Here is a 17,957-nt window from a genome sequence, read left to right as displayed (position 1 = left end):
CTCATTAACTTTTCTTCCTAAAATGATTATGTTTGTTGAAATCAATTCTTAGCCATCTTAGAGAGGTTACAACCTTCAATAATTAAATAGGATATTGTATTGGATGTTATGTTGATTATTCTACAAGTTCCAATTTCTACAAGACCACTGAAATGCTGAGATAAAAGGATGTTAACTATTTAATTAGCCACCTGCCATTGTTATCAAAATGGAAGGTTGGTATCTGACTCAAATTAACACTTCAGATCAGGAAACAAGATAGATGACATTTTCTTAGGAGGATCCTGGAAACCATATGTAAACTTTTCAGTTATGTTACAGCTGCTCAGGACAAACAGGATTGCATTAGAAAGAGCAAAAGGCACTGACAGTCAATGAAACGCTACCACAAAAATGCTATTTCAATCACACTTGGGTTCTTTCTCATTTTCAGTTGTTAACATCCTTGCCACTTTTGTTAAGCAGTCTCACTGAGCAGTGTTGAATTTTAACTGAACATAATTTTAAGACACAACATGAAATAGGACTGAGCATACAGTATGGGCTTATTGTGACAGCTAACGGATCAGGCTCTTCTGCCAAGGCATCAGCTCTCTGCAGAGAAGGACTAACTTTAAACGCAATCTGGATTTCACAACTGCCTGCTATCCCTGTACCTCAGAAATATTAGGTCTTTCAGTTGAGCACTGCTTATGATTTATCTTAAAGGGAGACCAAAAGACAATGTGAAATCTCAGTGGTCCTGGGAGAATTTTAACTGTGACTTACACAAACTAAAACCACATATATCAACCTTGCAACTGCCCAGAGGAGATTGTGTCTTGATGAAGTACCCAAGGGACACGCACTGTCTCTCTCCCCAGATTACATTTGTATGGAATGACCAAAGTAATTTATCCAGTAACCGTATCACCCTGCCACTTCAAGGTTCCTTACAGTTAGGACTACAGAAACGTGATTATTCCTTTCCCGACAACTTACTGGTCTTGACCGGATTTCTTTGGCGTAGAGAGGTTTCAAGAATTCTGAATCTCCTTCCAGCTTCAAACCCTTATCCGTGATTCTCAGGTTGCCCATTCCATCCTAAAACACATACAAAAAGAAACAACCCCATTAGTTACAATTACTAAATTCATCAGGCTGACAATAAATGAAAGATTTTTTTCCTGCAGAGGAGAACATGTAAAGCACTGGGAGGCACTAGAGAATGCAATTACTTGTGTTATCCTTTTAGCTCTGTTTCTGTGGGAAAAAAAAAAATCCATTCAGAACAATCTGCAATGCCCCCCAGTAAACCATTTACACAGATGAAAGATGTTCTTTTAAGCTAGTCATCTCTATTCAAAGAGATGCAGTGATGCTCTGCATTAACAGGAAACTATTCACTGGAATATTAACCGTGTGCCCGTATATTAATATACCTTCTCATTCATGACAAATCCATACAAAGAATATTTGATTAATTTTACTGAACTCCATATGGAGAATGTGTGATTAATTCCACTGAACTGACAAAGTAAGTTTGGGCTATGTAAGAGTACTGCAATAAAACGTGGTATAGAACCTGACCCCCAGTGTTTGGGGAAATCTCTGCAAAACATGGACTCTTTGGTGTGATGTCCTTAGGGCTTATGACAAAAAGATGCGGAAAATTGTTGATTAGTTTTAAGTCTCGCAGGCGTTCTTGTGCTTTCAATGTTGTAAAGACACCACACAGCTCAATCAAAATATACATTTCTGCAAATATGTGCTCTGGGAAAAGTAACTACACAACAGGAATATTTTTCTAATGGATTGTTCTCTTGTCTTGGGCTAAATTCTGACTTTTCTTTCCTGAGATGATCAGGTGAGGATTTTAGCCTTCCCTCTGCTTCTTGCACAGCCTGAGCGCATCCCAGCAATCCGAACTTCTCTATCCGAATATTTGGGTCTCCTGCCTTTCGAATAACCATTGCAAAGTTCCAGCGATCAGGCATTAAGTGACAGATGTAACATGCATCTCTCTCCTCTCCTCATATGAGGAGCTATCAGCACTCCCCAGCTCCGCACAGTGCCAAGCTCCCCCAGTCCCCACTGCTCCCTGTGCTTCAATGGGAGAAATCTTCTTGACAAATGACGTGAAGTATTGGCTGCAGGCCTCCAGCAGATGACTGCAAATAGTCCATTTTCTTTAGAAATTGTTTAGTTATGTACGTCCAGGATGTAATGAAACATCTGACAAACCACAACGGCAAACAAAATATGTGTCAAAATTGCGTATGAGTTTTTCTTACAGTTTTTATGCAATAAGACAGGTATATGGATACATTAGCAGAGAGCAGAATCGGGCCAAACTAAAAATATTTAACCTTTAGCTTGTGAGAGAAAGTCACAACTTTTAATAAGACGCAGGACTTAGATTCATTTAGGCTATAATTGTTTAGAAAGGGGTACATGTGTGTTTAAGAAATGTGATGCGTGCGGGGAATTGCAAAAACAAATATAATCAAAACCAAATCTAATGCAAGGAATAGAACAGAACGGAACAGTTCAGTTGGAAGGGACCTACAAGGATCTGAAGTCCAACTGCCAGGGCTAACCAAAAGTTAAAGCGTTATTATTAAGGGCATAATCCAGATGCCACTTTAACGCTGTAATGCATGGGGCACCAAGCACCTTGCTAGGAAGCCTCTTCCAGTGTTTGACCACTCTCACGGTGAAGGAGTTTTTCCTAACATCCAGTGTAAGCCTCCCCCGGTGCAGCTTTGTGCTGTTCCTGTACATCCTGTCCTTGGTTCCCAGGGAGAAGAGACTGGCACCTTCCCCTCCTCAGGAGGTTGTAGAGAGCACCGAGGTCAGTGCGTGAATCTTGAATGCTTTTTAATCCAGCTGCAAAAACTAAAACCCATCTACCTCCTCCTCCTCATGCTGTGTGCGCCCCTTCAGCTCGGCAAGAGGAATCAATCCCATTAGAGGTGAATGACTAACCCAAAGAGACTTGCATAAACCACTGCCAAATAATAGGAATTTTGAGGGATACAAATCAAAGCCCTAGCATGTCTCAGCAGTGATGCTGGTCACTTGCCAGAGGTTCCCCTGTTGCAAGAAGTATCTCTCCCAGGGTGTACCCTGCCAAGCAAAGATTGCTTTTGCCACAACGTGATGTCTCACGAACAAAGGCAGGCTCAGGAGTGCTGGCTGGTGAACTGACCACTGTCATATCATTTTGAATTGAAAGCTCTAAGTGAACTTTAAATAGAGACATATGCTGAAAATGCTGTTGATTGCTGAAGGGAGGGGAATGAGAGATGGGTCATAAAATGCCAGTTGCTACATTCCCCTTCCCAGGTGTAAAATACTCGCTTATGAATTCTGGGTTGGTGGTAGCACAGAAGGGGGTTCATTTATCTCAAGCAAAAGTATGAAGGAAAATGAGTGAAATATGATTATGCACCAAAGAGCCAAGATTAAATTTTGATAGCAGTATGCTTTGCGATTTGAGTGAGCGGGAATTATTACAGCTATCTGCAGACCCTCACATGTTTTGCACTGCTAAAAAAATATTAAAAAACTCTTTACTGAAATAGATATTTCAGTAAGTCCTCAGGGCTTTCACATTGCAGGTTCGTCCCTGGTTTCATTAGAAAAGTTGCAGGTCAGGTGGGCTGGTGTATACAATGTAAAGCTGCAAGAACGACCATCCCTGGGGATTTGCAATCCTGACCATTTCCAGGGCTCACTCCTGAGCTGACATGGGGCAATACTCCACCAGCAACATGAACCTATGGATAAAGGCACCACTGAAGCTATGGCAAACCCGCAATTTCAGTGGCTCACGACTACAGTCTATCCTGAGCAGGGATGCAGATCTGTTATTCCACTTTTCTCTCAAGTCTTTCTCTTCCTTTCTCTCCTTCACCCTCTGTTTCCAAGTACCCCCACAGGACTGTTATACATAAAAAACCACTCATAGGGGCCATATAGCTCACATCTAGCAGGTCCTTTACATTCCAAAAGACTGATATGCCTATGGAACAATGTTCTACAACCAGAATATCAAGAATACATTTGATTTATGTCATACAAGCCAACGTATGCTCTTACAAAAACACTGGGTAGAAGAAAATAAGGCACTTCCCCATGTTATTCTTCTCAGCCTTTGACATTCTCACTCCAGCCCCGCTCACGAGACACTAACTCCTGACTTCACTGGTGTTTGGGATCAGGATGCAGTGCTTAGCACTGACTTTTACCATCATTAACTCTCTACTGCTCATGTTTCTTGTGATAAAGATGACAGCTTTTTGTAGTGACATTCTGGGTCAGCAGGGCAAAAAACATGCAAAGGTTGTAATTTGAGTCTAAAAGTGAATAGATAATCCTGACCTCTTGCAGTACAATCATTATTAAATCATATACATTTATTTCCCATTAGAAAAAAAAATCTACAGCTTGCAAAATTATATAAAGGTATCAAAATACAGAAACATTAGAAAGAAATCTTTGTGTGAAAGACTACCTTGCATGCTGTTTTGGATAAAGCATCTTCCTCCTCCCTAAAGTATATAGTTTAATAGAAACTAAATGTCATACTCTGCTACTGTGAATATATATAGCACTAGTGCTATGAAATTTCATGGACCTTGACCTATAAAATATAGCAGAAAGCTGGCCAGAGAGACAGAGACCATGACTTTTTTTTATTAAACATTTTGTCTGCAATTGGTATATATCCTTATCTGCCATTATGTTGTTTATGAATAAGAAAAAACAATGTGGTATTGATTATTTGGTACACTGACATCTGACAACCTCGGTTTCTCCCCTTTTTATTAGTAGACTCCTCAACAAAGAATGAATGACTTTATTGTGCAGGCACAAACCAGCTTTGTGGGAACTTCCAGGCTAACTGCTGGAAAACAAGAGGCACAGCGTCAGGAACTTTCCATTACCACCTGCTCTGAATTATTCAGCTTTTTTGGAAGAGCATGGTGAAAACTTTCACGTCAACTTTATCGTCTAAACCACCTCTCTTTTTATACAATGCCTTGTAATGGGCAGGCATAAAAATTTATGTGCTATCACTGACTGCTCTGTGTTAAAATGGGACAGCAATGGTAAAATCCTGAATAACATAAATGTCATTTTGGTGTTGCTGAATGACAGAGGACTTTCTGTTTTTTATTAGCTTGAGAAGGAGTTCAGTTTAACAACCAATTACAACTGATGGTGCTGGTGTTAGAGGAAGAGCTCAGTACTGATGCTACCAGAATGCTGAGGCTCGTTGCTGCCTTGTAGTCAGCCCTGTGGTCATATACATGGGCAAAGTCTAGCTTTTTTTGTTTTCCTTTTTAACAGCTGTGGGTTACTCTCTAATTTGTTTATAATTGTATGGGTAGTGGCAGGAAAATTCAGTTAATAAGAAAATACGAAAAAAATAATAAGAAAATAAAATTAAAAAAAAATAGAAAAAGCAGCCCATCTAACCGCAGACATGTAATTGCTGTGGTAAATACCTGGAAGTTGCATAACCTGCACAGATCTGGGCTGCATTCACATATTGACAGGGGAAGTTTTCAGTGGTGTCTGCCATCCATGGGTAGCTTTATTAAATGTGGCTGGGCTCTTGCCATAGCTTAACCTAGTTAAAAAACAAAGCGGTGATAGCATGTGTTCACTGTGGCCCTTCACGCCAGGATGGTTTGAATAAATTCAGTCTCACACTGCTCTGCACTTCCTCTGGTATTTCTGAACACAGAAGGCAAATTTGCCATTTATTGTTTTTTTTTTTTTTTTCCCTAAGGATTTTCTAGGGACATTGGTGAAGGCAAACACTGTGAGCAGCAGCTGTCTGCTGGCCACCACCAGCCCCAACACGTGTCAGTGTTGAGGATTGCTTTGTGAAAAAGCATCTCCCCTCATGCTTTTTCCTGCACCTCCATCCATTTTCAGCTTTCTGGAGCAAAACTGTTTACAAGATTTGCCTCTGCATGGCAGAAAAGCACTTGCTTCTTTTCCTGGGAATAAACTGAAGTTATGTTTGGTAATGTCCTGTGGGAGAGAATTATCTTTGGAGACTGCTCATGTCAGATGGCTGAAACACCTGATTACCATTGCTTGTATTATTGATTGCTGTGCTCTGCATCGCTTCCAGATATGTGCAATTTATTACACAGCTCAATACATCCAAAGTCAGGAAAAAACCAGCAAATGCAAGTGACCTGTTTTTATTTCTCTTACATGGAAGATTTCTGTGCTCTTCTACCTCTGACTAGATATTAAATGTTTCTAGTTTCCACAGATTTAAGGAAGATCTGCAGAGATACACATCACTGTCAGTTCTTCACAGCCTCAAACACCTACTTGCTCTGATAGGATTTGCCCTCCCTCCTTCTCCTCATTTTCTTTATTTAATTAGCTCTTTCAGTCAAGACCCTGGTCTCTAGCTGTGTAAGCCAAGAGAGGCAAAACACCCCTCAGTAGCCTCAGACCTGGAGAGTTAAGGCTGGTTGTACAGCATGGCCCAGAGCAACATAACCTCCGAAGTAAGGAGAGCATGACAGCTTCTTCCTCTGTCACAAGGCCTTGTTTTGAGACCCATGGGCTCAGGCTTGCGCGCACAGTAGAGAAAAACCAATGTAGTGTTACATCTATGGTTACATCCCTGTATGTACAGATATGCTTTGAATTGCACTGCAAGGCCTTATGTCCACAACTGGGATTCACCTCCCTGTTCTGCCTCCTTATCGACCACAGGTGTCCCTGTCAGGCGTCTTTCTGGCTGTGCTTCCATGTAAAGGTGAGGGCCAGGACGGCTGCTCTGAGACATCGGTGGGTGAAGGAAGGTGACCCCAGGTGCCTTGCATAAACGTGGGACAGTCCATGTGTCCTCCCTGGGGACAGAGGGAGAGACGGATGAAGCACAGCTAAAACCGTCGCTGCAAATTGGTGCACTAAAACAACATTATAAATTGCAAGACTAGCAAGCAGCTAGCTCACAGAAGGCTCCCTCCAGAAGCTCGTGACAGCCCGTGAGAAGACACTTTATAAAATTTCTGGCACTGCAGCAATCGGTCACAGGGAGACATGGAGCTGAATGAGCAAAGACCAGGTGTGGGAGTTACCCACAGGAAAAAGACCTCCAGAAGCTGCTGTTAAAGTTGTAGCAGCTATGGAAAAATTTATACTTACTTTCACAAGTATAAAGTAATTTGTGACAGCTCCACAGAAGTCAGGTGGCTGCTAATTTACCAGGGAATTAAGTACAAAAGGAGGAAACTGCCTGCATTACGGTTTTACGGCATTACGGTTAATGCAAAATTCAGCACAAACCAAGCCTACACAAAGACCAGAGCCCTTCACTTCCAGTGGAAACTCTTGGTTTTGTGAGTTGCTTTGCATGACTGAGAATAAGAGGCAGAAGACAAGAAGAGGGTATGTAGCAAGGAGAGCACAAGAAATGGGAGGACGTCTCACAATTAGGGCAACGAGCTATGATGCAGAAAATCTTGAATTTACTCCTGGCAGCCTCACAAGCTTCACATCCAATGCTGGGTGCTCACACCATGTTCCTTGCCAAGCAAATGGGGCCTGCAGCAAGGACATTTCCCCCAGACCTTACAGACAGAAGCGCCATGGTGTGCACGAGGACACAGGGCAGCAGGGAGCAGCTGGTGGTGCTGCCGCTGACATCCTGTTCTCAAGTCACGCCTCCAGCTTTCTCCGAAACAGAATAAATGACACAGATAGCAATTAACAAGGCAGGTATCCATCGTGTGATTAATAAGGCAGTATCCATCTATCCATCTAGCTTACTGTCACAGTAATCTGCTTGTCCCTAGCAGTTCACAGAGAAAACTATGATACAACCTGACAGCTCACAGATGTGAGCATGTGTGCTCGGGCAATACAATACCTCTGCACGTCATCCTGGTGTTAGGGACAGCTGCCACGTGTACGGTCCCATAGCACCTTTCTCCTCTCCCAGTTCCTTCCACTTTAACTAAGTACTCACCAACTATTTATTATGATTACTTTAAGAGCCCTAACAAGTTATCTTTTAAAGCAAAAGAAACTTATGCATTGACTTTAAAGGGAGTTAGGAAAAAAAGTCTAAAGCAGAAAGAACAAGTTACAGCTGACCAAAGGCTCTAAATCCCATCCCTTGAAACAACTCCAGACTAGTGCTGGAATTTCTAAACAAATCATTCAACCAGTGCTTGAAGAAAGCTTAGCTCGGATTTATTGCATATTGCTGGAACTACTTTGGGCAGGAGGTATTTCTTTTCAAAGGGAACTCCTAGTGAGTTTACTCAAAATATGATGATGTGTGGCAAAACAAAATCCGGACTTGTATGAAATAAGCCACTCCATTTGAGAGAACATTTTTGCAGTGAAAAGGATTAGCAGACCTTTTGGGAAAACTCTTATGAATCCCAACATTGTTACTACAACACGACCATCACAGGCAAAATTCCTCTTTAGGGTAATAATTTCCCTTTCCATTGATATAGCAGGGAAGAGTTCAAAATTTGCCTTTCATACCTCCCAGCTCCCTGTTATGGAACACTTTGGCACCAAACCATTATAAAATGAGCCATGTTCTCTTGAGTATTTTTCCGCTTTTTTGCTCAAACATAAATACCATGGTTTAATATCTTATAGTCAACATATATTCCAAATGTGTCCCTTGAATTCTGTCTTTTTTAGTCTAGCTCGTTACCATAATTATGCTAATTAGCAGGGAAAAGTCCCATCCTGCAGAAATTTGTGCTCACTCAGAAGTGGAATAAAAGATACTTATACTCGTAGGAACAAGTACTTTCCTTATAATGCAGCAATTTAATAATAAAATCAGCACGTAAATTCACTGTAGAGTTCAAGGGGTTGCAGAATCAGTTTTTATACATTCCGGTTTAATTCTCTTGAACTACAATAGTCTGTCAATCACCAAATGAAGGAAAGAATCAACACATCCTTTTTAAAACTATAAAGATCTTGGACAAAACATTCTCTGTGGCATCACTCCTTCAAGTTACACCAAGGCTGAACTGAAGAACTCACTTATCTTTATATTGTTGGAAGAAGTATCCAGGGAGAAGGAGGAATTATTATTTTTTTTCCTCCTTTCTTTATCTTAATGGATTCCTTTTGGGTTTTGTATTTGCACTCTGGAGTAAGATTTTCTAGCTAACCCAGTATTTAGCAATTCCCACCAAACAGCGATGAAGCAGGCAGATTAAGGTTTGACTTTGAAAAAGGAAGTAACAGCTCTTCAGCAGAGTTTCGGGAGGTTAGCTCTTGAAAATGAGGCCAATTATTGGGTCATTTTTGTCTGACAAGAATGTGCCAAAACAACTCGGGGCACTAATTAGAGCATAATACCAGGTTTGTTCAAAGAAATAAGGCTCATGCAAACACACACTGGTTTCAAAACCCTGCTCAAGGTCCACACCAACGCTCAAGCTACCAGAAATACAAATCCTGGTGCAGAGAGACGGGGCAGGGCCATGGCCTTTCTTGCAAGTCCCATCTATCAGCACATTTGACAACCCCATCTCAGCAAACTGATTTACAGGCTACGAGGAAAGACGGAGGAGGCGCCTGTTGCACTGACCTTCTCAAAAGCCACTGCACCTGCATTATATACTTGCTGCTATAGCAACATCAACCTCCAAAGGTAGGATAATCATGATGTGAAGGAATATTTTCAATGCAACTCAAGTAATCATTTACGAGCCCAGATTCAGTTAATATAAGGCAGTTCACTGATGACCCTGCATTTGGAAGATACCCGTCCCAGGCTACCTCTGCAGTCAGGGGAGAGAAAATGGCAATCGAGCCCACCTAGCACCCAAATCGCTCCCTGGAAGTGCTTCCTTCCAGCTGCTCGGGAACTCCTCCAAGGTGACTTAGGCATATTTTCTGGATGCCTTTGGATAACTGGGATAAACCTAGACCTCAACAGTGTGCAACAGCATTCAAACAAACAAACAGAAAAATAAACAAGTTGCCAGGCAAAACAATAAACAGAGATCACAAAATAAAATATACTTCTAAAATGTGATTCCAACTATACCGATAGAGAGTCACTTCAGGGATTACTTTAATGATTATTGTTCTTTAATCAAATCTCATACTTTTAGCGAGAGACAGGATATAGGGTAAATTCAATTTATTTGAACAGATAGGTAAAAAGAAATGCGTTTTAGAATCAAAATCACTGTGTTAAGAGGAATCCATAGTCCCCTTGTTAAGAAGCTACTATGGAACCACCACAGAATTTTTATAGCTGTATTTGACACAAAAATATATGATTTAGCTCTTCCGCTATCAGAATATACTGAAAAATAATTTAAACTGTCTTCCAGACTTATCTACAGTGTGTATATGACATTGTTGTTAGCAGGGAGGCTCTGGGGACAGCAAAGAAATGAAAGAACTGAAAGCGCTACTCCCAAAGAGGCAGAAATAAGTATATTGCTTCTATTGCTTTTGAACAAACGCCAGCAAATAACTATTCATAGAGCAAAATGCATGGGTATGGTTAGGGTCGCTCACCAGCGTAAATGGTGGGCAAAGAATGTGGTCAGATCTGCGGTATGCATCCGCTCATTTCAAACAGGGATCAGAGGATAAGCAGCAGTTTAATTACTTGTCATCAGTTATTCCTCCCTAAACTGCTTGCTTCTAAATACGTAGCATCAGAACTACCATACAGCCATCTAACGCAGCTAATGCATGCCCTCACATCCACGCCTGGCAGATGTTACCTGTGTGCATGCTCACATGGCAGCACCTTCTTATGGAAAACTGAGGCACAACATTAGGGATCAACCCACAGCCACAGGAGAAAGCTGTGTTAAAGGAGGAGCTTCCCAAGGTTTCTCTCCGGCCATTTATGTCAGCGTTGTGGCTAAGAAGCTAAACATATACTTCTCCTGAAAAACAACCGGCTAATTTTATCAACTTTCAAATGCCAACAACTCTAATTTCAGATATACTCCTTTTTTCCCTGTTTTTGTGTTCCTCTGCCTCCTTTCCAGAAGATCCATTACGCTTAATACCTTGTCTTCTTCAGAACATTTTAGTGAGCTTTCAAGACAGTCTTCAGAAGAATGAAAATAACACAGCAAGGGAACGAGGAGCTTGCTAGTCAGCAGCTCAAGCCCAGAACCATCCTGCAAGACGGCACTTCCTGACATAATTTCCAAAATTATCATTATGGTAGTTCATACTTGTCGATCTGTGAAGTAACTGGAAAACATAGAGACCATTTTCCTACTGTTTACTTGTTGAGGAAAATAAAGGCAGAATGTCATTTTCTTCTTCATAACCAGAACCCATGCGTGGGGTGTTTTTAATTTCAAATTATTATCGAGTGGGGGCTTACTTAGAGGGGACTTGTGCCAGATACCAAGAGATTCTCTTAGAAGTCAAGGAGTACAGTATTACGTGGGTGAAAATCAGGCAGTTACATGACATAGCCAAGAATGACATGCAAAAATATACAACTGGCATCAGCTCTGATTGCAAAGTACAACAGAGAAAGGCACAGTGCCTTTTCCTAACACCTTTTGAAACAGAGAGTCTTAAAGTCACAGGAAAGTGATTCTTCCTACCAGGGTTTTGCCTTTAGAGAACACAGCTCTGTGTGTCATTTCATTACAGAAATATGCCTTATTTGGGGCTATTAGCATTTCTTCCTCTTTCTACTCCTTTCCAGCAGGACATCAGCAGTAATAAATTAGGGGACTCAGTCTGCATACCTATTTATCTTCTGCATGCAACCTCGCCTTAGATGATTTATTTATTTATTACAAGCACCAAGATCATCTAAATAATGAAATATTTCAAAATAAAAAGTGCCTGAGATCTGGATTTCCCTTATCACAAAAAAATGTAGAAGCTTCTCTCAGGCCACGTGCATTTTGGAGGTGAGCTACTCCCGGGTGCAGTTTCGCAGCATCACTGGCGCAAGTGAGAAGCGATGCCCACTCCCTCCGGTGTGACAAAATGAGCAAGAGCGAGCAGCTCGCACAGCCCCTGATGCTGCAAATTTAAAAGCAATATATCCTCCAGCGGGTGTCTGCAAAGTTTGGCAGAAGCCCTCTGGCATCTGGTTATGCTCCCTGGGAACCTTTCAAAGAAAATAAACAAGTTGCAGGAGGGCGATGCGGCTCTCTCCAGGAGCTGCTGCCTTGTCCCACAGGACAGCCCCAGTCAGTACGAGGCAGGTTTGCATACAGACCGCAGCACATGGGGAGATGGTAGCCAGGAACAGGCTACATTAAAATAATGTGAAAACAGTGCACTCAGTGAAACATTTTTGATCAGCAAGCGCTGCTCACTCGAAGTGCAATGGGATGCTCCTCCATGCAGTCTTTTGCAGTAGAGTTGTGCTCCAAGGCAGCAAGAGGTGCCTTAGCTCTCCATCACGGTCTAGACAGAGCTCAGAGGACACCTGAGACTTATCTTACAGCTTTTTCACCATTTTGGCAGCCCGTGTTTGTTACTGCCTGTTACTTTTCAGAAAGACTTTCCTTTCCGTAAGAACCACCACCAGGGAACAATGACACATAATCACTAACTGCTGCATTTGGTTAGGGACCGAAAAAGCTCAACAAGGAATTTTTATCCCTTAAAAGAACACAGAGCATAAAGCAAAACACTGAGGCAAACATATTTATTTCTCTTTGTCTGACCTCTGGCTGAGCATCCAGAACGTGTCTTCAGACCACATTGCCTGAAGCCACAAGATTTCTCTCCTTCTTTGCACTGAGGAGGAGACTCCTGAAGGCAGCTTCTCAGCAGCTTTGCCTGGGACATGGCAGTGACAGTGGTGCAGGAGCTCTGCACCATGATTACACCTCCTCCCCTTTCCATCCATCTAAATCCTAAACCAGATTTCTCTTGTTTTGGCTTTCGTTGCTGACCTACTTGACAACTTTGGTGAATTTAACCTCAAAATACTCAGGGATGTAGTGCAAAAAATATTTTTCCCAGGCTATCGATAAAGATTGTAGTTTCAGGAAGCTTAAATAGCTTAATGGGACATTTTGGTGACTGGAGGAAATTTATAACCTTTTGATAAATTTGGGATATTAATGTAAGAATAAAGTTACACTGCTAGCAGCAGTATCTTATTAACAAAACTGTTAGAAAGTTGCAAAGATAATAAACAAGGAATTGAGATGGATTACTGGTGATATGCTTCTGAATGTATTATTATATGTCAGCTGTCTGATACCTTGTGAAGTCCTTATGTAGCTAGGTGAAATACTGCACCCATGAATACCTTTCTTCAAAAGGGTTATTAGTAAGAATAGCCATGGGAAGGGTAGTCAGTGATTTTGTTACTGAGAGGTATTAACACAAATTTTATAGTTTTTTATTCTAACTGGTTATTAAAAAACAAACAAACAACTAAACTAAACAGAAAAAAAAAATGGGATTCAGCTGCAAATGCATTAACAGCCTGTATTTTCAAAGCTTAGTGAAATTTCTAGGGCCAAAGTTTCAGCAGAAATATTGAAATTTACAGTAAAGTTATGGAAAACCAAAAATAAACCCTCACTCAAACCCATTCCTCATTCAGCATTTCTCTGATCTCACCGTTTTCTCAGATCGGTCATCTGTTTTTTACTTCTCTGCAGCTCTGCACTGCTGCAATATAGGTATATCACATCTACTATAAAACTGTGCAGTAAGTTTGGTAAAGTCCTGCCAAAGTGTTTTTTTTTTTTTTAATCCTTTCCTCAATTGCTATGATGGGGTAAGAAAACCTTATATAATTTAAGATAATAATAGCTTCACTTCTTAAACATCAGACTAAGCATTTCTGGAGAAGAGAGAGAATGTAACATCAGTAAACAGAGAAAATAGCAGGGTATAAAATTCTTAATAGTCATTAATTTGTCTCTTTCAAGACAGCTCTCTGAATGACATGTGGGTAACAGAAATGGAACACATTTACTGCAATCAGATAATTTAGCTCAGAGCCCGTTTAAACAGTTTGAGGTACCCAGGGGCCCAGGCAGCACAGCGCAGCCAGGGCTGGGCTGGGGGGGGGAAGGCTGATGCCACTGCTCTGATGCATGCACTGAGCTCAGCAGTGCTCAGCATTCCCCAATCCCCATTTTTCTGCAGCCCCGCTAACCCTCGCGGAGGCCATGCACGCCTCCAAATCCATCGTGGGGACATCTACATGGCACTGCCATAAGGAAGCACCCGAGGTGGAGGAGCTGCAGCAGCGCTATGGCTCCGTTAGTGCAACACTTCACTGCGCTCTGAGTAAGTGACCTTGTGGCTCCCTACGCAAGGCTGCATCGTGCCACACAAATTTACCCATACGAGCCTTCAGCTATTTCATTTCCCGCAGGTCTCTTGTCATCATTGTTTCATTACACGCCTTTCTTTTCCAGTGAAACTACATTTTATTTAAGAAGTACGATGAAGAATAAATGCAACCACAGTTGAATAAACAACTCAGGTCAGCGGGTGCACCAAACTTTACAGGGATCTTGCTGTAGTTTCTCGTTTACACTGAATGAACTGAACTCCACTTTGCTATATCATTAAAGGCAATTGCTTTGCATGCACAACAGCTAATTTTTAAGGATTCTTTTTTTCTGCTGAATCTTATCCGATTTTTTCTAAAGAATTCCTTGTTTGTTCAAGGCAGAGATTCCTAAATCACTGAAAAATACAACTTTGTTTACCTAATTGTTGGATAATGCACACAACTTATTTATACGTTTGTTTTCTAAGTTCTCCTCTAGCTATTGACGTTGTACGTTATTAGTGTCTTGTTAAGCTCACTATAAATTTTTCAGGAGGAGTCATTTAAACTTGTAAGCTCTCTATGTTTTGACTCCCAGATGTCTTTGGGACTGTGTTCAAGTATTCGTGTTCTTCAAGTTCCAAGAAACATCTCATCTGTCCCTACAATCACTCAAGGAATTTCAGCATAAAACTGCCTTTTATTTTCTGAACAAACAGAAAATATTCGACAATCAGGTTCCCTTCCAGCTGATAAATTCAGCTCCTGACTTGCTGTTTAACAGCTGCGTGTGTTCAAGTACTCATCTCCAGAACAACCCGACACCATGTGCACATGACATTGCTGAAATGGGTTGTCTCCTCTGTATTGTCTGAAGTTGTGATAAAAGAGGGTCTCCATGTTAGTTCAATTAGTTCACTAATGGAACATGAATTCCAGATCCTATCATTCAAACTTTTGTTTTTTGCTCACACTGCTCTAAAGATCGCTCTGTTTCATAGTTGGCAAAAGCTCATGCCGTGGTAATAGAGGCAACATCTTCAAATGCCTTAGCCATGAAACATCAACAGTTGTCCTAGGATTATTTACACAGCCCCTTGGTTGCAATGGCTATAGAGATGAATGCCTATTAACTCAGGTTAATTAACGTCCTTATATATTCTTGTGTAGACATTCAGTAGATGCTTACTCAGCAAAAGAAACGTCTGTGTTCTTAATTGGCCTTCATTTTGGGCTGATCCATTAACTGTTGCGTGTCTTCCCAAGAATGCATGTTCATTAACTCAAATTAACTGCTATTCAATTACCTTGAGTTATAGTATGTCCCTAAACACCACTGCAAACAGACCCCCCTAGAGACTTCATATACTTCAACTGTTAACTAAGGCATACTCCATATTGCTGGTAAATGATTATATCTAGTTTTGAAATAACAACTTCACATTTCTGATTGTTTCCCATTAGGATTTTTTTTTCAAAACTCCTTTGTAGGTAATTGTAGTGATAAAACTTGTTCCTTGCAATAAAGCACAACTGCATTAATATTATTATTATTGCACTTGGCCAGAGATGGTTCCTGCAACCTTTTTTCATATAATACATTTGTTTAGATAGAAAGAAGAATCCATTTGTTTAGAAGAATCCATTTGTTTAGATAGAAAGATAATCAGGTCAGAGACCTGATTATCTTAGAATGAAACTCTTATGGTAGCAGATGCTTTGTAAATTTTAGGGTTCTTTTAATTTTCAAATGTTTTCTAAGATTTTTTCCACATACTTTTTACAGAAATTTCAGAAAGGTACCTTATCATTTGATATGCTTTGATTTTTTGACTTCCAGCAATGGAAAGACAGCATGGTCAAAGCTTTTCTTTTCACAAACTACAACAATTCTGATAAATAGCTAGGAACAACTGACAAAGATCTCAGACAGTCATCACAGTAAGAAAAAAAATTTTTAATAGCAAAGCACACTAGAGAACAAGTAATATACTGGCATCCCTCTGCAATGTTGAAATGTATTAAAAAAATAAAAGTGAACAATACCTTTATAGTATTTAAAAAGAAGACAGAAGTTAAGGCAATGGCCGGGGAGTGCAACTTCTTAAAAATAAGAACAAATGTAAAATCTCTCCATTACAAAGGTGAGAGAAAAATACATAGTGGGAGCTAAGACAAAAGACAAAGGTGTAGCAATAAATGCTTTTAAAATTGGTTATTTTTGTTTGAATATATTTCTATTTAATGTGTCCTCCTGAAACTAACAGGGTCTTACATCAGATGAACAAAGAATTAGGAACACTTAGAGCTGTTATATGCAACAGGAACTCTACAGCTTCTCCTGATGTGGGCTAGGAATATGAGGAGGGAATCCCATCCCAGCAGTTCCCCATCTAACAATCACCCTATGAAAAGGTCTTTGCCCCAGAGGAGAATTTTATCATACCATGAACAAAGCAAAGATATTGTAAACACCCATTTGGCCCTAGTATGCTTTAATCCATGCCAAGAGAGGGGGGTTGCATATTTTGCAAACTTGTTATGAAGTCCTTTAAAGTAACGAAACTGTTTTTTTTGTGTGTGTGTGTGTGTGTGTGTGAGAGAAAGACTACTGCCAGAGCAGCCTGCAGGGCTCCAGTTATGGCACCTGTCAATCTGACAAAGAAAACCATTTTGGTCTCCTCTGAGTTACTGGGAAATAGGCAGAGGTGTCATTAAGAGCTCCAAGAGCACCTCTGGGTCACAATGGTTACATGATGGGCAGAAGGAATGGAGGAAATGCAAGAAAGGAAAACAAGTAAAGGGTAAGAGAAGCACTATAATAGGAAGTTTTGCTAGGAAAAGCTTGGTTAACACTAATTCATGCAAAAATGAACTAGGAGCTTATATTTACTGGAGTGATAGAAATCATCAGCAGTTCATGGCCCTTCCCTTCACTGAGCCATATTGCAGAAAGCTATACAGAAGTGGGAGACAGCTCGAGCAATAGGACGAAGACGCTCAGGCAGGGGATATGATCCTGCACATTGCAAAACAGACTCTAGCCCCTATTTATTCTGCCTCTCTTGCTGGGGCTTCATTACACAGTGAACACGCAGTGTGGTGAGCTCCAAGGGTTGGAGAAGTCCTGGTTTGGAGGGCTGGGAGATGCCAATCAATCCTTGGTCTTGTGTTTTATCCCTCACACCCACTGACTTCCCAATATGATTGAGCCTAGGGCTCCCTTCACACTGACATGTTTCCTTCCCCCTCCCTCCTTCCCGGCACAGTAACGAATTATGGCACCTCCAGTGCCAAGCAGAAAAGCCAAGCCAACGAGAGGCCGCACCAGGGCTGCGCTGAGCTACACAGCATATGGTTAGCACTCCTAAAGCAGCCAAAAAGCAACAGCAACTTGCTGTGAATTTCACACATGGCTCCCATCAGGATCAATTCTTGCCAATCTCTAATATCAGCATAATGGAAGGGAAAAATCTCTAGGCTGTGCACAGCCACCGAGCACCACCTCCACTCCATGACAGCACCTTGGGAAGCAGGTGCTAAATGACCCGTCTTCTGAAAATCTTTACAGTGTCTCCAGTTCTCTGAAAGAAGGAAAACTCCAGCTCCCTCTCTCAGAGTCCCAAAACCATGCAAAACACCTCTTTCCCCAGTGTAGAAGACCCCCACCATGCAGATCCCGGGGAAAGGCCCTCCC

The 17,957-nt window shown here is 41.1% G+C and overlaps 1 protein-coding gene across 4 annotated transcripts in view; it reads right to left on the bottom strand.

Moving 5' to 3' along the window:
• The window catches only part of SGCD (sarcoglycan delta), a 138,637-nt gene that overhangs the window by 74,061 nt on the left and 46,619 nt on the right, over positions 1-17,957 (bottom strand). For all 4 annotated transcript variants that reach the window (XM_035559604.2, XM_035559605.2, XM_035559603.2 and 1 more), the window contains exon 3: positions 982-1,083. In XM_035559604.2, the coding sequence (XP_035415497.1) occupies positions 982-1,083 (102 nt within the window). The remainder of the gene's footprint in view (positions 1-981; positions 1,084-17,957) is intronic.

The sequence above is a fragment of the Cygnus atratus genome, chromosome 14 (assembly GCF_013377495.2).
Source record: "Cygnus atratus isolate AKBS03 ecotype Queensland, Australia chromosome 14, CAtr_DNAZoo_HiC_assembly, whole genome shotgun sequence".
Lineage (NCBI taxonomy): Eukaryota > Metazoa > Chordata > Aves > Anseriformes > Anatidae > Cygnus > Cygnus atratus.
Note: the sequence above shows the minus strand (reverse complement) of the source record. Positions and strands in the feature narration are given on the sequence as shown.